A 24,736-nucleotide genomic window follows, 5' to 3' on the forward strand; every position below is an offset into this window, starting at 1 on the left:
TTTCAGCGCTGAGGTTGCTGCTTGAATGAGACATGAGGTTTTTGTTATTATAATATCCTGATTTTGGCTCAAATTTGTGTATTTTTAGATTTGTACTGTAAACTGTATTTGTAATTGTAAGGGCTACTTATTTGACAACTTTTCTAACATATTGATACTTTAGTTGCAACTAATGATTATTTTTCAATCTGTCAATTGTAATTTTAATTAATAGATTAGTTGCTTGGTCTATAAAATGTCAGAAAATATTTTAAAAAAGTCAACGAGTGTTTCCTAAAACCCAAGATGGTATCATTAAATTCTTGTTTTCTCACAACCAAATTATACTTTACTGTCACATTGGAGGAGCTGAAATCAGAGAAATCTGACTTTTTTTTCTTTACAAATGACTCAAACCTATAAATCGATGATCATATTAGTTAGCGGTTGATTTGACATATCATCAAACGATCGTTCTAGTTAATACTGTATCAAAGATGAACGAAAAAAACTAAATGTAACACTAAAATCCATTAGCCTGATGTACCGTCTTGTCAGTGCAAGACTGGGTGAAATGATGAAATGTGTTTGCAAAAAACACTGAATTTGGTTCAAGTGAGTATGCCTAAGTTATGAGAGGAAACCTCACCTTGCTTTTTCGGATCATTTTGAGTAATTAGGCTAATATTCAGTTTAGGCACAGGGATCAATCCTGGACAGACTGGACTGTGATTTATAACTAAAGAAGAGATTGAAAGTTGTTGCTACTATGCAGTTATGAAATTTTGCAGCTGTCTTATCCACATACATATACATGAGCTGGCAAATGCAAGCTGATTGTCCTATTTTATGCAAATGAGGACAACACCACCACTCTTTTCTGGCGCAGCATCAGAGCGGTTGTTTTATTCATGAAACTGTTGAACATGGCCTGTTTATCTTTAATGTGGCCCAATAAAAGTGCCTGCTTGTTTTCAGAGAAGTTTCAAAGGAAAATGGTAATTGTGTCCTTACAGCCTGAAAAGCCATATTCAGCAGTTTATTTTGAGGCATATGAGTAAATCGTGCACATATTCCTGCACAAGCTGGAGTACTATTACTTCAAGCTTCAACAGGGACTTTCATCTTTTCAGGGCACATCGAAAAGATTGAAAGAAATGATTTAATGGTCCCACACACAATTGAAAGATGGTGTTTTTTTTTTGTTTGTTTTTTTTTAATGGATGAACTGCTGGCTCTGGTGAACCCACTTTACACAAAAGCGAACATTCACTGAGACATCTTCATTTTTGGATGAGAACATAAGGTTATGACCAGTAAATGGGTAGTTGAACCTTTCTGCACGAAACACCCTTTGGCAAAACAGCAGTCAGCAAGCGAAAAGCATCCCTGTGTGCACGGTGCTCCACTGTGTGCGCACACTCCTGTGTGTAAGGCTGCCAGTGGCATTGGCTAGACTTCTTCCTCCTCTTTGGCTATGCTGAGCTCAGGCAGACAGCTCGCCCACAGCAGCGCCAGCTCACTGCCTTAATATGTTTTGACAGAGGAAGCATTATCACAGCTCTCGACGCCCATCTGCAGCACGGAGCATGAAGCTGAGGAGGACCCAGTGATTATGCAGCTTTAGAGGAAGGCCTGGTGGCTCATCAAGACTTTCTTAAATTATCTGGCCCATCAACGGCTAGGGAGGGGTATCCTTAAATATGACCATATTAGCACCAATACCAATACACGTAAAGGGATACAGATAACAATACAGTACTTCATTTGATTCCTTTTTATCTATGTCATTCCTGCGAACGGAAGCATTCAGTTGTCCAACATGCCAGCAGACACCAGTAGTGTGACATCCCACCAGACACTAGTAGCGTGTAGTATCCCTACATAATGGTTTTGGTGGCATCTTTGCACATAGTAAAACATAAAGACATTGTGTCCCTGAAGCGAAAACTAGAATCTGACTATCACATAACACCGGAGTGCTCTATCCACATTGAATCTTATGTTACATAATGTAAACAAACCATGTAGCTATCAGCTGTGTGCTTGAAATCACACCTGAGACGTAACCACGTAAAAGATTTCTTTGTTTGTAATGTCACTCTTTAAAACAGAAACTATGTTTTATATTATGATATGTACTGGAAATGAAATACAGTATAGCTAATAGCTGTCTTGCTGCTTGGCAACCTGTTTTTCTGGCGCTTGTCAGTGTCACTTTGGGACACGCACACGCAGTTTGCGCACGCAGCCCCGCTCCACAGGTGTTCTCTTATGTCTTTCCAGATGCACTTTTAAGCTGTTTCTGGAGCAGTTGCAACTGTCGCGATGCGTCCTGGGGTGATTAGCCCCTTAATCATGTTGTCATATTGCTTATTACCAATGCAATTTGAGTTGGATCTAGTGACACCCTCAGCACAGGTTGCTGATGGAAGCGACTTTTTGAAAATGACAAATGTCACTTTAGCCGGTTTGCACAAAATCAAACCATTTTAAGTTTGCATACCAGACCAGAAATCAACCTAACTCTAATAATTTTCTTATGTTCTTTATATTAAAACTTTCAATTAATGACATTGTAAATAAATTATGCCATTTCCTCTTATGTAACACAATTTGTATCCAGCAATATGATCACATGTTATCGAGCAATGTCCTCAACTGCATTTTTCTGCAACTGCACCACTTTAAATGTGACAGCAGCAGCACTTTGATGCAGCAGGGCGTCTTATCAGCCCTGTCCCCAGTTTCCTTTTTTCTCTCTTCTCTCTTTTTTGATCTCGGCGGCTGGAAGTTACATCTTGCAGAATCTGGAACTCATTCAAGTGTACGTGCCAAACATTTCAGAGTGAATGCTTCACCAGCTCTACCCAGTATTCAGCTAATACGGCTCACTGCCGCTCTCTTTCGATGGTTTATGCCCCTGCCCTCTCAAAATCCACCCTGAATCTCAAATAATGTATGTAAATATCCAGTGTGAATCTGACGCCACTCAGTTGGCTAATCATGCTGCAATAATTCCCGAGCTCTGGCTACATTGAGATAAACTGCATCCTCTTAGCACTTGCCTGTAAATAGGCCTGTAAGATCATAATAACGAGCTGGAGATGAGAAATATTAACTCATTTTAAATTGCAGCTGTTTCTGAATTCATTTCTGGCACAAACAAATGTGAGCTGGCAACAAACACCAAAGCCAGTCTTTTATAGATGTAAATTAGAAAAAATCATTAGAATGTTAAATGCTTTAGACCTGGATTTCTATGGTTATTTTTTGCACCATCGGAGCGTAATTTGTCTTATTTCCCTCTGGTTAGGGTGCAGTTTCCAGCAGCTTTTCTCATGTACCTAAAGCATGTAAAAGAGGTTGAGCAGGTTGTTCAAGGCTGCTGCATTAGTACAACTTCAGGAGAGATAAAACCTAGGGCCATACTGCCATCTGGGTCATTAGATATACAGTGCATTATGTCTGCGCTGGCCAATTCCTGCTCCATGTAGTACAGCATGATTTTGCCCTGCCGCTGTTGTCAGATAAGACTTACACAATCTGCAGTTCTTTACTTCACCACAAAGTGTCTCTGTGCTCAAATCTGTGCGTCTGCACCTGCTTCTGCTGGTGATGAACTTGTCTGCATCCTTTTCCTTCTCTGGCATATGCTCTATTTCCTCCAAGTCCTCTATTTACGACTTTGTACTCCTTGCAGACAACTGTGGTCCACATACCCACAAGCACTTTCAGGACAGATGCATTCACAGAACAGTTTTTTCACAGGATGACATAATATCTCATTGTGTATTGATCTGCATTCTTCATTGCCCATTAAATACACATCAGTTTAAAGTGCTTAATAATGATGATTATATAAGAAGGAAGCTGACCCGGTACTTTGAGTTAGTCAGTTCAACCGGTCTGTTTTCTACCAGGGACAACAAAGCTGCTGGATTGGAACAGCCACGGTTAAAGCAATACTTCAACCCTATAAAACCATTCATGTATCAATATCTCACCTCGTGTTATGTTGAATTCAGGAAGGAAACTTTTTCTTGGAGAAAATTCCTGTTGATTTGTAGTCATAGGGGTCCAGGGTTAACAACAGCCAAACTATATCAAAACATCTGTTTACAAACTCTCACACAACTAGTGCAGCATTATCCAAGTCTCATTTATTCGTTCGTATGCTCAGTATTTCCCAAAAGGACAGGGAACTGAACAGAAAGTGAATACACTGACGCAGGCTCAGTCTTTAGTTTTTTTAAATAATGTATTTGTGTATATTTGTTGAATCCAAACTGATGGTTTAAAACTTGAATTCTAACACAATCAAACTGTCGATCGAGGCAGTAGACCAGCAACACCTGTATTCAGCAAAGTTAAATTACTGTTTTTGTCAGTGGAGTTTGACTTTGTGAGAGCATAAGATAAGTTTCACTTAGAGTTCATTTTCCTGTCAGAAAGGGCTGTCTGTTTGGGAAGTGCTGAACATACGATTGGATAAATGAAACTTGGATTATACTGCATGTGTTGTATGAGAGTTTGGTTATTAATAGTATAATAATAATAATGTTATTTAATATGAAACCCCATGACATCACATTATCAAAAGTTTTCCCTGTTTTTGGATTATTCGCTCACCGTGAAGTTTTCCTTACAAATTAAATGTAACACAGGGTGAGTATTTGATATACAACTGGATATTTAGTGTTACTGTATTCCTTTCAAAAGCTTGTTAAAAATGTATTTATTCCAGCTGTTCAGTAAAAAGATTTTTTTGTTAGTTTGTTTTTGTTCTCTCACCTCTCTAAATTTTCCTATCCAATCTGAGATTATTTCTGTCCCTCGATTCACAGGCCTTCCTCTCTAATCCCAAAGCTACTATCAACAGATAATTTAATGTGTTTGCTGGGCGCCGAGCACAAAATGCCATGTGCAGTGAATGCGGATGTATTATGCGTTTCCTAAATGCATTACTGATGAGAGTTAAGCTCATGTGGCTGCTCTGGCTTCATTTGAAATAAACGCCTTCCTGTATGCACATGCCTGTTAATAGGCCTGTAGATCATGATCATGAACAGGAGATGGGAAACATGAACCGGTCATAACAAGGGCTGCCATCAATCCATGTCTTGCATAAAATGGTATAAGATTGCAATTAATTATTATTATTAACCATAAAAACAGAGAAAGTTGAAGTATCAGTATCATACTGAAGCTTATTGTATTTTATTACCCATGAAAACGCCACTGTGCCCCTTTAATACTGTATTGTGCCTTGTCTTTACTTAGTGACTATTTTTAAATTACTTATTTATTTATTATCGTAAATTATGCACTACGGTGAGTTTGCAGTTTTGTTGCATGCTTGTTCGTATGATGACAAATAAACTTCCCTGGCTTCTTCTTCTTCTTCTCAATATACTGATAAGAATTTCATCAATTCAGAAAAATGAGAATTTATGAAATTAGTTTTTTGATAATTCAGGACAAATAAGTAGATTTTTTTAAATGGAAAAACCTCATAATTCTGAGATTATAATCTTGTTGATTCAGAAAAACAGGGCTTTCTCAAGTGGATGCATCATGCCTCTGCAGTATGGCTCATGCATTGTCTTCTGTCTTGTACACCTGACCCATATCCCGTTAAATACGGGATATTTTTTAAGTTCTTAAACACTTGTGCACTTTGGATTACTTATAGAAGCAAACCTCTGAGTTTCAGTGCTCCGTCGTTAACACTGTCAGCTGACAATTGGGAGGTGTTGTTCACAGTCCAGTCTGTGATCTTCTCGCCCTGTTTGCATGTTTCATTAAGGTGCTCCAGTTTCTTCCACTTTCCAAACACGTGCACGTCAGAATGATTAGAAAAACAAATGAGCCATGGCTAATGGATGATGCTGCTGCCTGTGATTGTTAGTGGACTGGTAGCCTGAAAAGGGTATTTTGCAACCCCCTGCATAATGTTTGCTGTGAGATGCTTAAGCCCTCTGTAACAATGATTCAGTAAAACCAAAAGCACATTTTGTGATTTCAAATGTATAATATGGATGAGATTTTGTTTGTTTGCACTGGCAAACTGGATCAGCATAACACGGTTTTAAATGATTGTAATTGACAGACTGGTCTTTATGTTTTGTGTATCTTTGCTTTTACTTAAAAGTGTAGTGTGTAAGAGGGGCGATATGAGAATATATGGTAATATTGGCAGAAATGGGATGTAATAGGTATGTTGTCTAAAGTGTATAATCACCTGAAAATAAGAATCGCAGTGTTTTTTGTTACCTTAGAACAGGCATACCCTGTCTGTAAAGTATTTTAAGCTTCCTGCAGCTTGTTTTTCAAAATATACTGTATGTGGCCCACCACACAATATTGGTTAATCATGCAAGATGCCTGTAATTGTTTTCTGTTCCCCTCATGATGCCAGGACTATCAGACAGTTTGTAGAATTGCACCAAGTAGGAACTACACAGGCGAAACTAATGTGTTTTCATAAACAGACAATAAAAAAGCAAACGTATGGTAATCTAATAGACATTTCCTGCTAGGTAGCAGACACAGCAAAGAAGATTAAAGTCGACAGCAAGGAAACAGTTGGATTTGTCTCATTTGTATGGATTTTTTTTTATGATGAAATGATGAGAAAAGCAGCTGGCTCAAAGTATTTTCACATTATGTAATCTGCTCCTGCCTGAGCTGTTTATATCTAGATGGGGGGCAGGTCCAGATCCCTGTACTGCACCACCATGTTTTCATAGTTGCCCAGAACAGACAAACCAAACAACTAGATGGAGCCATTTGCATTTTTGGGTCGGCCACTCTTTTAACATTAAAACTGCTTTATTCAGTTTTTACCATTTTAAATGACCTGCAACCTGTTGCATCAGCTGTTTGTAAGTTTGAACGTAGCTTATGTTGTAACATTTGGGGGTGATTTACACTATAACTACGGTTGCACCATACAAGTTAGTACTGAGGTAAAGCTAAGATATATTTTAAAATCTACACTTACCCCCTACTCAACCAATGACATTACAGAATGACTACATTATTTGGAGAGAGGGTTTTTTGATGATTCAATTCAATTCAATGTTGTTATTTGTCGCTGAGGGCAATTTGAGTCGCAGCAAGTGTAAAAACATAATAAAAACACATAGAGCACAAACAATGACACAGAAAGATGCAGCTGTTTACATTAATCTGTACACAAGGTGACTTGCACCTTCACGTGCACATTCAAGCTCCACAGGAGCAGATCAATAAGTGTCCACCTTCACTCCATAGAGCCTGTAATAATTCAGTGAGCATTAAATATGACAACATCTCCTAATAACATTAACCATTTACAATGTAGTATACATCACTGTAATCAGGTCAAGACAGTCACAGTAAAGCAGCATCAGGACCGGCACCATGAAGGCTGATGCTGCAGTATAGCTCACAAATATAATATGTACTGTTACTGTCACCCTCATATCAAAATCATCATCATCATCAATACTACAATACAGTATGTACTATTACTGCCACCCAATCATCGTCATCAACAACATCATCATCAATACTACGAGTTTCAGTAAGTGCTGTTACTGTTATCCTATCACCATCATCATCATTGGTACTAAAAGTACATTATGTACTGTTACTGTTACCCTATCACCATCATCATCATTGGTATTACAAGTGCAATGTGTACTTGTTGATGATGAAGGTGATGACCACTTTGTTCCTCATCTAACCCGAACACATATTCTGCGTAACAGACTGCATCCTTTTGATATTATGATGACGCTGATATGCACTCTCAGTTTCGATTTAGATTAAAAAAAATAACTAATCTACTTACCATCAAACTACAGCATGAAACAGATAGGAATGGTGCTTTGAGTTTATTTTATTAGCATTGATGAAATATGGAAGCAACCTGCTGACAGACTGGGACGATGTTCCAGCGCAGCCGACTCATGAACACCACATCAAGAATAGTGCTTTTCACTCACTGACAACAGAAAAAGAAAACTTCATTTGCCGTGACAGTTTTTTGGTTAAAGTGGACTTAACGCCAGTGTAATGTACAGTTTGGTGTGGACTTTGCACCCTAACCTAAGAGAGGGCTTACACACAGTTGGTGCAACAAGCTGCTGGTCCGTAACTTTTGGAGAGAAGAGACTTTTGCTAATTATAGCAACATGCTATCCTCACCAGTAGATACACAAAAGTCCCCCTCAATCTCACTGGACATTTAACTTGAAAATTTGAGGCAGTCTTTCATTCATGTTACAGGGTATAAATTATACCTGTAGGTTTTCAAAACTGCCACTCAGCAAGGTTTCATCTGAAAAAGATATTGCTGATTGATATTAGTTCTTCATTATTATATTAGATTGGATTTCACTTTATTGTTGAAAATAATTCTGAATCTGTTTTGCATCCCAGGATGTCAGCTGTTTCGCATAGATAAAAATAAATACAAAAATAACAACATTTAACCAAATAACAAAATCACAAAGTAAATGCTACATATTCGAAAAGGAGTGAGCAGTACAAATTTATTTAATCTCACCCCTTGTCCATGTCATTAAATTAATTAACCAACTTCTTTATTATTTTAAAGGTATACTCTAAATAATGAAACATATATGCATACATCCGCATACCAAAAATAAAATATCTACAGTTTTAAATTTACAAATTTACAGGGGAAAAAAATAATACTAAGTTACCAAATAAATGGAATAATGCCAATCAAGCCGTCCTCATCATCAAGAGCTCTTTACAACTATTGTGACTACAGACACGGATCACGACAATAATGAGATGCCACAGACAAATGAGCAGGTGGCCTAGATAGATAGATAGATAGATAGATAGATGAACCCCTGTAAACACCTGGTGATTGTTGAACCCCCTCTTTATGCCCGTACCTCATGAAAATAATGTTTTTATACATTATTTTGAACTGTTTTATGGTTGGACACTGTTTTAGCTCCACTTTAAAACGGTTCCATAGTTTCACTCGAGAAACTTTTCCTGTTGATACGAACAAACCTGTCACACTAAAAAAAACCTTTAAAAAAAACATATAATAATAATAATGATAATAAAGATTTGGCTCACAAAAAAGAAAACATTAATGCATCAGTTTTCATCAGCTATTTTTGAGTTATGACAACTGACTGATTGTTAAGCGGTCAGGAGACGGGACTTGAAACGTGAACTAAGAAAAGTTAAATTATTAAGTCAATTCCATGAGGTTACTACAACTTGAATTTAGTTTTAAATCACTTAACACGCAAATTTTGAGCACTTTTCTCAAAGTTTGTTGTTCCTTTTTTTTTAAAATTTTTTTCCCTTTTTTATTTACTATTTTTCAGGCATTTTTATTTATTTTTTTGTTTTCTTGCTTATTTTGGGGTAACATCTTTGCTTGCTCATTGCGTTCTTCTCAAGTTTTTGAAAAAAGATCAAGCCAATTTACTCAGGTTTCAAAGGTTTTTAAAGCTTTATCTAAATCAGCGAAATAGAATTTTTATCCTGCAACCTTGCATTTAATTGGAGTGGTGGTGATATGTCCCCTTGGTTACTATTCTCTAAAAAGCTCATCAGCTTTCTGGCTGGTGGAAATTAACTGACACTTATCACAGACTCGTTATGGCTCATGTTATACTCCAGGTGTCACGTGTGTTTCTATGCAAACCGGAGTGATCACACCATGAAGTGTTTATCTAGGCCACCTGCTCATTTGTCTATGGCATCTCATTATTGTGGTGATACGTGTCTGTAGTCACAATAGTTGTAAGGAGCTCTGATTGGACGGCTTGATTGGCATTATTCCATCTTTCATTTAGCACATTTTGAATTATTACAAAAATGCTTTAATGACAATATTGATAATAGAAACGAGGACAAGCCGATGTACTGATGGACAAGATGAATATTCGGCACGTTTGTGAGATCAAGATGAATCGTGGATCATTACATTTGACCATCTTAGTTATGTAATCTATTGGGGAGCCCGTTGGTTCGGCGCGGTTGACGTTACATCGTGACGACGTGTGAATCTCACAGACGCACGGGGACCTCACATCTCCACCAGGGATGGAGGAGCGCTCGATAACCAGGAGACCAGCTGATGCTCCCCTCAGTGTGTCTCAGGAACCCGTGATGCGGCAGGGAGAGAGACGGTCTCCCTCCGCCTTCGTGCAGCACCATTGAGACCGGGGGATGCGGTTTTCCGGCGGCGTCGGTCACTAAGTGAGCCCGTTCAGACACCAGGAGGAGGAAAACATATTGGCCGCTCTCTGCTGGAGGTATAACACTCGGGAGGGAGGAGAGCCATGGCAGGCGCAAAGCTGACGCCCTCTCCCTCGGAGATCGACCCGGACGTTAAGACGGAGGCGCAGAAAACCCCCGAGCCCACCTGGGTCAACCCCTCCAACCCTCTCCGGACCATGGGCTCTTTCGGGAGCGATGCTGGCCAAAGGTAGCTGCCGCAGATCCGCACCAGAAGTCGCATGTTTCTGAATACAGCGTCGCTTGCCACACATGCAGCATCCGCGAAATATCATGATGCTGCGAGCGCATGGTGCATAAAGTAATAACTTGTAATTATCCTCAGGCAAAAGTTGCGATCATTATTCCATCTGTTAACTCGCTAAATTCATAATTCCCACGGAAATTTGCGGCCATGTGTAAACGTTACGGGGCGTATAGGTTTCCCCATTGAGGTTAAACATTACGCACTGATGCGCCTCTTTATGAGTCAGTTTCACCACAGACAGGTGAATGATTGCTTCCGCCGTCACTCATTTCCCTTTCAGCTTCACTGGGATTCATTTAAAGGCTGCAGTAGTGATTACATAATTCAGTATGGATGCTGCATTCCCATTACAATTTGATGAATCTGGTTGTTTTTATAGGGTGGGAAAAATCTCATTATCCCACTGCATTCAAAACTGATTTGATATAATGCAATCACATTGAAACATGCAATAAAAATGCAAACCACAGGAGATTATGTTGACATTCCTTCATATGTACATGACATATTTCAGCATGTCTGCACCACTCATGCAGACTTCCACCGATGGGACACTCTCCTACCATTTGGTAGACAAATTAGATAGTGGTTTGAGTGAGATGGGCTGAACCCCTAACAACTGAGAGAGACTAAATGGTGTTGTTTTTCCTCTTAGGGAGATAAACGAACTTGATAGCTGCAGAAATGCTGCCATTAAAGCTCAGATTGGCACTCTTGTGTGCAGGTTATGCGAGGTTGGGTTGGCCGAAAGAGTGGTTGTGCTTGTTTGGCAGTGTTTCAGAGACCGCTGCACAGCCAATATGCTGGTGGTGCAGTGTCTTCTGTCTATCAGTATTTACAGAAATACAGCTCACATTCTTTCTTGTCAATATTTATCTCAGGGAATTGACATTTTTGCACGTTTGTGATCAGAAATGTGGGATCATTTCAATTAAAAATTTGCAGCAGCATTTCTTGTGTTATGCATCTGATAATTAAAGCTCAACAATGGCATAGTGTTCAAACATTTTATGGATCATTACATGTGATTCAGAAATGCCATAAAATAGGCAAATTATCAGAGATCATCACTTAAGTCATAACCAAGAAGATGCACTCGTGGGCATCCTCTCTTTAAATATTAACAAAATGCTTACTCTCTCTTCCTCACTATAATATCCAATCAATAACAGCGGTCCATTGAGAAACCTTCAGGATTGCAAGTCCACCACAAATACTTTTCAATGTTTGTCAGACAACAGAAGCCTCGAAACTGAATACATACGTCTGCAAAGCTGCCTCCTGAGGCAAAATGACATTTACTGAGCTGCTATATTTTGGACTACAGACCTGGAAGGATGTCATGTCATGTCATGTTTCAGAGTTGGCAGTGTTATCTCCATAGCGATTGCAGATAGATCAGCCTTAAAGATGAGTCAGAAATACTTGAGTTGATACTGATTATGACAATCTATCTACATATATATGTTGTTTGTTTTATATTAATCTCCTTTAGGAAATACATCCAGTGATGTTAATGTCCTTGTTTGAAAGGAGTCTTGCACCTTTGCCAATAAATGTGAAGTTTTGCAAATCCAAGACCTTTAACCCTTTCAAAACTGAATCAATGTCACTTTTCTTGTGCTGCATTCAGACACCTTTCACAAGTATTGAAACCTTTGAACCCAGAGCAAATTGGATTGATTTCTTTCAAGATCAAGAGTAAAAAGGGAATAAGCAACAAAAAAAAAAAAGTCCCACAAATTGCAAGAAATTAGCACATTTAGAAAATGATCTTTTTAACACTAGGGAAAAATTATCATAATATATTTTAAATAATTTTAAAGATTGCATATAATAATACATTTACAGATAAATATAGTTTTTAAGCCTTCTTTTAGATCACTACCCTATTGTTTTTTCAAATCTTCCTGTTTTGCTTTGTTTTTGTGTTGTTTTGGTTTTTTGGTCTGATTTGCAGGTAATTTTCTTGTACTTTTTATTAATGTCGTGGTCATTTCTTTTTATGTTTCTCATTGCTTTCTTCCCATGTTTTTGAAAGTAATCAGGACTATTTACCCAGGTTTCAAAGGGTTAAGTTTGCAAGAGTGGCAGTTTTCAAATGTTGTTCTTCCTCTTAAACCTGCTGATGTTTTTGATTATAACGTTCATAGGTTTGACATGACAGCATCGCTCAAAGCGATCTTGCAATTATTGTAGTGGTTCTGCCAAGGATGCAAAAATAATGATGATGACAGTTAAGATGATTTTGCGAAAACGTGTACTTGATTGCTGACTTTGATTTTTATGTCAATGCTAATGATGGATGTATATTTGAGCTGGAGATTTAGCTGTCAGCTAGTAGGATGTATAGATGGATGTATAGAATGTATATAATGAGCAGTGTTGAGCTCATCAACCCAAAAATGTAATATATTACTCACAACTTGCTGCTCTTTTCAAAAGTAATACTATTACTTTACTTATTACTCCTCTCCAACATTAATTTGGCACCCTATTTGTAATATTACATTTCCATTACAGCCCACAAAATTAGTATTTCATCCTTTCTCCTCAAAATTCAGACTTTGCATGAATATCAGAAAGAGGTTAGTTCCACTACTTGTCGTCTTTCTTCCCTGTCTAAGTCTAATGGAAATATTTCCAGCTGCTTGGTGAAGTGCATGAGCAACAATTATGAAAATGAATCCAGGGATGGGAATGATGGTTGGATTTCAAATCAGTAGAGGGTTATTAGTAAAGTAAGGTTGTAAGGAGTTAATTGTTTTGTTTTATGTAATGCAATACTGAAATGATATTAGTAATTTGTTATACTACCAGTTACTTGGGGAATAATATTATTACAGTTAATGCCCAACACTGATAACGATCATAATAATAGGACAGATAAAATCAAATTCAAACTGCAATGATAGACGGGATAATATCATAATGTTGATGAAGACAAGGGGCAAGTGGCCATCACTGCTATCAAAAATGAGAAAAGAATTAGTCAGTGCTTGTGAAAACAGTGTATTGGGTTGATCCTAACCTTAAAGAAAGTGACGATGATGAAGCTGGCAGAGACCGCAGCGACGTCCAGAAATATTGAGCATGAGCGATGATACGTGCTGAAAATGATGGCGATGGTGGTGAAGCTGGTGGTGTTGCTGGTGTACTGTAGGTGGTTGTGGTGCTGATCGCATATCTGTCAGAGGAATCAAAGTTTCGCGTCTTACAAAAGTCAGCTGAAGCTTCACTGAAGAGGCTGAAAGCAGAACAGATTTTCTGCCAATCAGTTCTGAGAAGTTTAACAATATTGATGAGTGGTCATATTGCAATGCCAGACTGTATGTATGTACAGGGGTCTAACACCCAATGACTGCAAGTGGCTGAGGCTGTAAAACCCAATACATCAGTTCGCCAGTTGTCCTGGGCAACCGGACTTGGACTACTGACAACCATTTAGTGTGAATAGGTTGCCACTTTTGACAAAACATCTTTAACCATTTGAAATTTAAGCAAAATGGCTTGATTTCTTTCAAAAACACAGGGAGACAGCAACCAAAGAAGAAACAACCCAAAAATTAGCAAGAAATTAGTAAAAAATACAAAATAATCCCTGAAAATTCATTTAAAAAAACAAAATATATAGTTATGATTATTGAAAATACAGATGTTTCCATAGACCTTTTTCCTTAGCTTTTGTAAAAAAAAATATTTTGAAAATCTACTAATTTCTTGCAATTTGCAGAACATTTCTTACCAAGTTGCTCATTGCCTTTTTTACCCCATGCTTTTGAAAAAAATGCTTTGGTCTCAAAGGTCTAAATACTTTTGAAAGGCGTCTGAAAGCAGCACAAAAAAGTCCAGGTTTCAAAAGGTTTTTAAAAAATGGATGAATCTTTGTCCTAAGTCGCCTTCCTGTCACATTACATTAGTCTTTCGGAATTGACAACTTGTTATTTTATTTCCACAGTGTGACCCCTGCAGGCTGACAGGATGTTGGTGGGAATTAGAGAGCTTTATGGGTTATGGAAACTGATGAGTGCAGCGTTTGTGTCCAGCTGGCTCCAGAATGAGAGGGTGTGGAGGCACCAGTGAGGAAATCAATAATCTGGCCCATTGTGCGAAACAGTTTATAAAGTCTTTATCTATTTCTGCATAATGTGCAGCACCTGGGCATCCCTTCAGTGTTTGTGTATATGGGATTCTCTATACAGTATCGAAATCTAATTATTCTAGGCAGTAAATGGGACTTGGAGGATGTACAAGAACAGAGGGATTGACCATCTTTTAAACACAGGATGTGGTCAAAACAGAAAAACTCATGCAGATTTATTTTGGCTTCAACCAGCCTCGCAACCACATTGTCTCTCTGTGAAAATCTGTCTGGAAAATGGGCATTTGGTTTGGCCTGTTGGTGTGCAATGAGTCTGAATTTTAGAGCTCAGAGGGGAGCTGTTAGTCATATTCTCATTACAGCAGTTTCTTACACTGAGTGATATACTGGAAATAGGCCAACACAGGAGCAACTTTGATACAGAGCAGGACTTTTGATTGACTGATATGCAGCATAGACTTTTACCATTTGCTGACGTTTCAGCAACACAGAGTTTTCAACAGAGCTTACATATCTGTCAGTCTGAAGTCTGCTTTTTATCAAGCTTTAAATGTTTTTCCATTTTCTTTTGTCGTTAACATTCAGCAATGCCTACTCAATATCAAAGCTGCAAGGTAGACTTTGATATTTGCCTTACATTTTTTCCACTTTTTGATTGATGCTTTGACGGATTGATGGATTAATTCATTCATTTTATATATTTTTTTGTCTTCATGCATTTGTTCTTACGTTGACAGTAAAACAGTCAAATTTGGGACACAGAGGAAAGTATCATGCAACAAAGGTCTTCTGCAGGATATGAAGCCAGCTCTAATGGGTGCATAATAATGTGCTTTAGACGAGGAGCCACTAGATTAAGCAGAAAAACAGATTAGTGTGGGTTTTTAGAAAGAACCAAGAAAAGTCTCTGTCATTTATTTGCAGAAAAATCATCATATTTAAGAACATTTGTTTCACACAGGATATCGGATCCTGATAAATACAATCTATAACATTTTAGTGGTTAACTGAAATGCGTTTTTCATTGGCTGATGCCGATATTTAGAGAGCAGGGCAGCCCATGGTCGGTGTAGAATTTCAATATCATGTCATTGTTGTTTACTCAGATAAAATACAAATATTTAATAATATAACAAATGAGATACAAACTTGCTGAGCTTAAATAAACATTTATTTAATGCTGACTGCATTGTGCGGAAATAACACAGCCAAACATTGTTCACAACAATGTAAACATGAATTGACATTCAGAAATGCAATACTTGAACTATACATGATAAACCCTTTGAAACCTGTCTAAATTGTTGGTTTGATTTCTTTAAAAAACACACGGGGAAGGCAATAAGCAACTTAACAAGACATGACCCTAAAAAGTAGCAGAAATTAGTTTCTTAAAACTAAAACTGAAACTGAAAATAAGAAAGAAAAGCAGGAACATGCTGAACATTATTTAGTTATAACGTTATAGTATCAATAAACATAGTGTTCTGGACAAATGCCGTTTTTTTTTTTTTCAATGAAAGCAAACCAGTTTTCTTAGATTTCAAATGGTTCAGTAGATTGTGAAAGGCAACTGAATGCAACTGAACACAAGAAAAATGATGTCGATCCAGGTTTGAAAAGGTTAAGGGACATTATTTCAATCTCAATTGTCAAGTTTTATTCTCAATATCTTTACATTAATGTATTATTTATTTGGAATAAAAAAAACATTGGATGAAATCAGTGAGGCCATCCTCCAATATAATGATAGGGGAAACTAGGACACAAGCACAAGCATTGTCCAATGCCGATTACCTCAAAATGGCATTAATCATGCTGATGACTCGGCCTGTCACTAATGGTTTTTATATCCATCAGGACTGACAATAAAATACCTGTTTTGTGAAGATATGGGGACTGAAACTTTGTTTATGATACCTCAAAGAACTTTCTTTAAATAAATTTCCCTCCTTATCAAATTGATCTCCCAGACAGATTTTTAACTCAGTTTACTTATGAACTCTTCTCCCATAAACCTTTTTTCTTATCCTAAAGCAGACATTTTGATGCAGATATCCTCTTCAAATGGAGCAGTGTTTTTTACATTTCAGAGGCTTTTCACACTGCTCTTAGCTCCGAGGAAGCTTTTAGCTTGGAGCTAGGAACGCATTCAGGCTGGCACAACTCTGACACTTTACAAGCTGGCTAACTAGAGCTTACTGGCACTGCTGCAGAGCAGGGTTAGCCCTGAGTTTACAGGGTTAAGTCCTGAAAATGGACTCAACCTGGGGCTGAGTAATAATAAATTTTCAGAGTGTTAAACATGTGTTACGTGTTCCATCTGATATCCATGGGCTTAGGTCGACCCTGAGTTAACAATGCTTGTGAGAAACAGCCAAGTTAGACCAGGGCTAAAAGAATGCAATGAGAAAATCCCTTGAGGGTGAAAAATTAACTGTGAATATCCTGTTGAGTCCTCATCCAAAATTTGGGTCCTCAGGTAATAGATCTTCATTAATCTGCAAAAGCTTAATGAGATTTTTTTTAATGTTAGTAGTAGTGAGTTGGGAAATAACTGAAAGGTAATGGACGCTGTTTAATGAAAGCGTAATAAAAGAAAAGCAGCTCAAAAGAAGCAAACTAAGAAAATGTGTTATTTTTTCAATGTCTTGTCCTCGACTTGTTTACAATCCCACTTATTTTCTTCTCTTTATAGTTGGATGTTGGCCTCATTGTGGTTGCTTGCCTAGTACACTAGTACACCTATTTTTAATGTTTTTATCATTAGTACTTCCTCACAATGACACAGAAGAATTCGTCTGATGTTGAAAAAACATGTTTGTTCACATTATTTTCTTTAATCCAAATTATTTCTTCTTTGCATTTTTTGTAAATTCATTGCTGCCCAATTACGCTGTGGTCGTAAATGATTGTACAGCATCTCAGAATTTATTCATTGCACCGGCTGCTGAAGTGTGTGTGTTTCCCCTGCCCTTTTGTCTTTATGTTTATTTATAGCACCCTGCTTTCACAGAACAATTATGCTTTCATTTTGATTTGAGTACCCGAGGTTTAATGAGGGATTCTAATGTCGTCCTTTGGGTAAATTATATGTTGTCCATCATTATTGTTCATTACGGATGAAATCTCTCTGCAGTTGACTTGAGAGCTGAAATTGCAAAATAATGAGTGCCCTGGTTGCTATGCCTCCCCCTTAACAACATGAACCTTTAAAAAAAACCTTGGGTATCAAGTGGCCTTTAACTAAGTCTCTGCAGCACTGAGATACTGTACAAATGTACTTGTATGTAGCACTCATGCACATGCAAATCCTCGAATGCACCCTTTGTCTCACTTGTCGTGCTTCTTGAGAGCATTAGTTTAACAGAGAATCAATTAGGCCAAGAATGAGAATGTGGGATAAATCAAGCAGAGCTGCCAAACTGAAGAGCTCAAACAGTCAGCTTTGGATGTCAGCTGAACTCAATCTGAGCTGCGCTCCAGAAAAAGCTCACAACCTGAGTTATGCAGAGTGCGGAGCGGCACCAGCAAAGTCCTTCATTATCACTGTTGTTTGCAAGGAAAGGGAGGATAGCACTCTGACTGGATGATAAGCTTGGTAGAGAGCTCTGTAGAAGGCTGTTATCATTGTGTCTAATTAGTCACTTGTGGACAGGAACAACATCAGTGATCTGCTGATGCTTAGAGCATCAACAAGAGGTTAACACAATATCATGAGCACTGTTTCTATGAAACTATACAATGATATTTTCAGAGATTTAGAAAAATAGTAATGAGGAAAAGGGGGATCTGTTCAGTACAAAGAAAATTAATTTGTCAGCCTGGTCTCACTCCCAGGGCATCAAAATATGCTGCTTGGTTAGTGTCCCTGGATTCATTATAGTAACGGCAGGAGTCCTCTTTAGCGTCTGTTTGAGAAGCACAAGGCTTTCGGTCAACTCCGATGTAAACCTATCTGCATGTTTAACTTACATTCAGAGCAACGGATGTATTATAAAGAGTGTGAAATTCCTCTTTGAGGTGGACGGGTCTAACAAGCACAGGACTTGACCCAGGATACTGGTATGTTTGTGTCCCTTGAGAAAATAAAAGTCAACTTTAAATTTTTTTGTCACGACTGTCATTGTTAACATGTGTCCTCTCACATGACTAACATCAACTTCGTTCTTTTCCTAACTCTAACCAATTAGATTTGTTGCCTAAACCGGCAACAGGCCAACCGTTCCTTGGTCACGTGTGTCAACTCAAGTAACTTACTGCGGACCACTTCTGCATCAAGATCCAGCGACCTTTCTCCGTAAAGTTATAACTCAAAAGGCTGCCCCTGGGACCATACTAATAATGTGGGTGCTCTGCCCAAGCAATGAGATATGATGAGTTGGGGTGTGAATCACAAGTTTCATCACAATACAATAATCAATTCTCTAGACAGGGATATGATATCACGATCATAATTTTAACTCATGGGCCTGCATTTTACATGAGACGACACCAGTAAATATCCTTGGCTGCTTTCCACTGTCTGCCTAGCATTGTTTGAATGTTAAGGAAGAAGATGTGCTTGGACAGAGATGGTGACACAAACATGCCATGGGAATTTCAAAATAAAGGGCTTACTTTTAGAGATAATGATATGTATTGATGTATTAATTTTGCATCGATAATATTGGATCATTGACCATTGCATCACTATATCGAGCCGGATTGGTGTAATGTTACATTCCTAATTACGAGTAGGGATGAGATCATGTTACAATTTTTGCACAAATGTGAGGACTAAGAGGCAAAAGCAACACAAAATAACAAGACAGGGAATGTGTTTGGAGCTCATCCAGTGAATTAAATAGACTGATGCTGTAAATCTAAAAAATCTAATCTAAATCTAAAAAAAAAATCTAATACAAATTCCAGTACAAAATATCCACAAAACAGAGATGCTTATTGATTCACAACTTGTCCACAATGATGATAGTGTTGCTATGACATACTATTGCTCAACCCTACTAAACACGAACTTGCTGAAGCTCTGAACTGAACTGGTGTCCTACAAGTCAGCAATAAAACATGGTGAAGTTTTCTGATATACAAAAAATAATGGATGATGCTGAGTGTGCCAAGTCCGTTATATTCTGCAGCACTTATTCCATGGCCAAAGGCAAAAGTCCCCTTTAAATCATGTTCCATATTTTTTCCAATTACGTTTCTGTCCTTCATGTATTTTTTCAAGGTTGCTCATAGTCGTTTCAACACCTGGTTGGGTCATTTTCAAAAGCAAGAGTCACTGGAGCTGGCAACTTTGAAGATGCACAGTTGCTATGGTTACCTGCAATGAGATATACCTTTGGACCAATTTAGATCTGAGGTTTTAGCTGTTGACCGGAACAATGTGTGAGGTGTGCTATTATAAGGTTTTAATGGACACTTGCCAGACAGTCAGAAGCAGGTATTTTCAGTGAGAATGGATTTGTAGAGTACCAGCTGTGTGTACAGCTCAGTACTTTAACAAATGGACAGAATAATTAAGCTACAAACCAGGACCTTGTTGTTCATGATAGGAATGCTGCTGTTAGTCTTCCCTCTTAACCAGGCGTTAAGTTACTGGAACCTGACTGGTCATATTTTTGGAGGCGAGAACCCGAGCCGCATGTGTGGCATGTGAGGAACAGTATGGGAACTGTAGTATATGAGGAAATGTTGGCAAGCTTCCCAATGCAGGTAAATGGATAGAAAACTACAAATCCCATTTGCCCTTGAAATTGCTGCAGAGATGGTGTTTGTGTGTGAGGCCCTCCCACTTTACATCAGTCAGTCCTTGAGGCAGTTCTCAGTGAGTGAAATTGAAAGCATACTTTAAAAGTGCCGGTCACTTTGCACTTGTTGTCTCTGGAGCTCAGCTCGTACTCGTGAGTCCAGATCTGCTGCACAGAGGTGAGAATATCTGCTTCTTTGTTGCATGTTTTTGATCAACATAAGAGGGAGATGTGAAGGGCATTGTGATGCAAACTGCACAGATATTAGAAATCTTTACTTTATTTGGTTTGTGATGAAGAAACAGAGGAGGGAACAGGGTCAGTGTGTTGAGTGTGACAGTTGTAAGCTAATGAAGGCAAAGGCAGTGTCTGTTTATCTTAGCCTCTCCACTGCTAAAGCTCTTTGCAGACAGATAGCATCTTTATTGCTCCTTAAAGTGTTGTCAAATAGGCACCAAATGGACAATGTGTTCACAGCAGAGGGGTTGATCTTGTTGTTAAGTACAGTATGCAGTGGCTAAGTAATCTAATCTTTTCCAAATTGCTGTTTTTATTTTCTGAACCAAGTTTTTAAAGGGGTAGTTTACATGTAGGAAATTGTACCAGTGTAATAGTTTTTGCACAGTAAGTTTTATCAGTTAAATAGCTGGAAAATAAGTGAAGTGTTGCTGAAATGTGTATTCTTCAATACAGCTAAACTTTGCTGTTTCCAGAAAATCGCAATCTTCTTTTTTGTAATTTTTTGTTTCTCTCCGACGTGCACTAAAGGTCAAAAAATAAAGTAAAATTTAATGAAAATTGAATTGAATTTTAAAATGTCACACAGTTTGATTGACAACTAAAACTTTCATAGAAATGATTTTCCCTTAATTCAAGGTCACTTACGGAGAGTAACCTTTAGTAAATGATACATTTAGGTATCAATTGTTTTCCTAATATTGAGTGTTTTGAAATGGAAAACTGACTAGAAAGTTACAGTTAAATGAACATAGTGTATCTAAATCATTTGTTAAAATTCCATTAAAACCCTTTGAACTGTAGTGGAGTCCTACAGCTGACTATTTTATTGGTTTCTGGGGACCATAATAATCAACTGCGCTCTATTGTTGAGATCGCAAAAGTTTTGTGATTAATTATTGGAAAGGTGAAGGTCCTCTCGTGTGACCCACTACTTCCTGAGTTTAATGGATGCTCCATTAGTCCTTTTTAGAAAGGCATTAATGGGTTGATGACGATCCTTGTGTTGTTGAAAACTTTTAAAGTTAACAGCCTGAGCTGCCAAATAATGGCCTCGTTACGACACAGATTCCTTCAGCTTTCCTTTTTTACACCTTTGACCAGCAGACTTTGATCATTTACAAGCTTTTAAGAGATATCAACCTAGTTTATATTTGTATCCATCCACTTCTGCCAAAAACAATATTTTTAGACATGCTTTTGACTGGACCTTGAAGAACCCTTACTCACTAAATTTGCAGTGCACTTACACACGTTTTTGAATTGTAAGAATAGTACAAAAACCTATAGAAGTAATACCAATTTAAATAATAATTCAGTTTTTGGTGATATTAAGTTTTGGGAGATATTGTTGCAGGTTTCCACCCCTTATAAATGGTATGTCCGTTCATAGTAATTCCAGACCTACATTTGATTTCAACTAACTATAAAACAGTGTTGAGCACATTAAAATGTTCAAACTTGAGTATTTTGTTTAAATTGCTCCCAAACAAACCACCCACATCTTTTAAATGGCACATAACTATATTTGTAGTTACATGGGCTGTTAACAACTATGGTCCAACACTAAAATCAATAATCTTATTATAAAAGTACTAAATTTATACAGTGTGTAGTAAAATATCAGATGTTTTCTGGATGGTATAAAAAAAGAAGAAGTGGTACAAAAGTTCTGGTGTTTGTTCTCTCATATTTATCTTATTATGTATATCATTTCTGTAAGAAGATTGGGGAACTTTTGTGTTCTCTTGCAGCAGGCATTTGACTTGTAATAGCAGGAAGGGCATAAATGTAAGTAATAACATTAACGATGGCTTAATTTCACAATTAATGCTATTAGTCACACCAAGTTAACTGTCCGTTGCCTGAATCACCGCCTCGTTGTGGGCTTCTGACTCAGCCCAGAAGTCCATGTTGTGCTGTGTTACTTGTCCCTGTGTAATAATTGGGTTGGCCTTGTTTGCATTTTGAATATTTAAAAAAATGTTTGTACACAACTAAGAGGAAAATTACATACCAAAATACTGCATCTCTGTAGTTCAGCCTCAGTAATTGGTTTCCAAAGGAAGTCATAGTTATAGAGTGCACAAGTCAATTTGTTCTGCATCAAATTAACCTGTGTGTTTAATCTTTGACCCCTAGTCTACCAGAACAGTCTTTGTCTTAGTCATTAAAATCAATATATGGGTGCGTCTCTCTCTGTCTGTCAGTTCCCTCAGTGTTACACATTTCCTTTTATCCGTGGTCGTCTCAACATATGAGGTTTACCACGAGGGTGTGTGTCCACTGATCCCCTGTGGTTTGCATTAACTGTCCCATCTGTTCTTTAGTCAGCTGAAGAATTGTTTATTTTTTTTATTAACCTAATGTTTTGCCTTGCATGCACTCTGCGAGTTCGTAGTGAAATACATTTTGTGTTTCCTGCGGAGCTCAGATGCAGTCCAATACATGTTTATATTTGCTTGTATGTGGAGTTTGAAGGTGACTCAGTGAAACCTTGGTGGAAAAGTCTTGACAGTAGGCTTCAACTGTGCAATAAGAAACAGCTGCTAAAATGCAAGATCTAATCTGAAGTCAACTATTGAACACAGTATCAGATCTTGGGCTTTCTTGTTGCACTAACTGTGTTCAGATTCTCCCTCAAGGTTATGAGATAGTTGCATTCTGACTCAAATTGCAAGTGAATGCAACTATATCTCAGTGGCATCCTGAGTGGCATCCTTTTCTTGCTCTTTCCTTCCCTCTCCTGGCTTCCCGACCCCGCTCTCTCCTAACCTTTGCCTATCTGTGTCCATGTGTGCTGCGTCCAGGTATCAAGAGGAATACAGTATGGACTCAACCAATGCCCAGTAAGTCCCTGGCAGCATCATGCTTGCATGGCATGGATTGTGTCTTCAACGGTAACTGTACACAGGACTGATTTGAGAGCACCAAATCTCATACGTAGCAGTGTTCACCTTGGATTTTGCAGATTGGTTGTGGTCATAATGTCTTGGATGTAATATTACCATTACACGTACGTTATTTGTAACGTGGGCAATGATTGTTATCATTATGGTGCAGAATGCTGAGAAAAAGCCATTCATGTGCAGCTGCCTTTTCAACACTGCTTGTGGTTCAAAGGAAACACTTAACTTGACACAGATTTTTGTCACATTCGATCACATCACAGTAAATGGTGAAAAGGCAGCTTGTGTGTTTTTATCAACTTATTCCAGGTGTATTACCTGTCTCTCAACTGAATGCACACACCAGTCTTCACTCTGTCACTGTTGTCAATGCAAGATATGGGCTTGAACCATTAATCATGTGAACAGAGATGAGAGTCTCTGTATAAGCTAGAATGTGTGGTTATTTTGGAGATATAGATGCAGAAAACACCAACATGTCAATTATTTGTGTTGTACTCACTGTGCACTGTGCATGCAATGCCATACAAAAGTTTATAATTGCGTACCAGGACCATAAACTGTAAAAGTAATGGACGTAGCAACTATGTTGTCACCCATTGGTTTGTGGACTGTTGTTTTGAAGTCTCAAGTTCGGCATTGTGGCTGTGGCCATCATTTTATTTTGGAGCCAGAAGTGACCATATTTGAGCAAGAGACTGGTACAGTTAAAAGCGAGGCGTGTATCTGACTGTGAAGGACACTATCAGCAGATAGCCTGTCACTCAAAGCAGCCCACCCTTGATTATACAATACTTTAAACCTTAATTAAATATAAACGTGAGATATAAAAGCTGGGCATTTTAGCGTGGGTATGGATTGACTGACTTCTGGAGCCAATCTCACGTGACCATGTAAAGAACTGCAGTTTTTGGGACTTCTGTGTTGGCTTCATTTTTCAGCCTCAGAGGTTGCTGTTTGACCAGGACTTTACTACATTCAAGCTGCAGAGATGTGGTGATATAAGAAGTTGATCATGGCGACCTAGGGTTTATCTTTAATGGGTTTTTTTTTTTTTTTTTTTGTTGAAATCTGCTTACGCAAAGGGAACTTTTACTTGCCCCTTTTCAAATGGTCCTGCTCCCAAGATAATTGTAAGTAGTTACTGCATACCTTTCTGGAAATTTTAAACAACAATCTTCTGTGCAGAACAAGATTCATTACACTGGCTGAGTTGCAGACA

General features: G+C 38.1%; 1 protein-coding gene across 13 annotated transcripts in view; it reads left to right on the forward strand.

The window, feature by feature from the left end:
• kcnt1b (potassium sodium-activated channel subfamily T member 1b) overlaps positions 1-24,736 on the forward strand; it is a 123,334-nt gene that overhangs the window by 18,356 nt on the left and 80,242 nt on the right. The window contains exons 1-2 of one of the 13 annotated variants that reach the window (XM_088076476.1): positions 9,802-10,456; positions 23,416-23,454. The exons of 11 other annotated variants lie outside the window; for them this stretch is intronic. In XM_088076476.1, coding sequence (XP_087932602.1) covers positions 10,311-10,456; positions 23,416-23,454 — 185 coding nt within the window. In that variant the 5' untranslated portion in view covers positions 9,802-10,310. Of the gene's footprint in view, positions 1-9,800; positions 10,457-23,415; positions 23,455-24,736 lie in introns of those variants that run through there. One more of the 13 variants, XM_088076477.1, reaches the window with a different exon arrangement.

This window comes from Plectropomus leopardus, chromosome 4, assembly GCF_026936395.1.
Source record: "Plectropomus leopardus strain MGB_pleo_1.0 chromosome 4, ASM2693639v1, whole genome shotgun sequence".
Classification (NCBI taxonomy): domain Eukaryota; kingdom Metazoa; phylum Chordata; class Actinopteri; order Perciformes; family Serranidae; genus Plectropomus; species Plectropomus leopardus.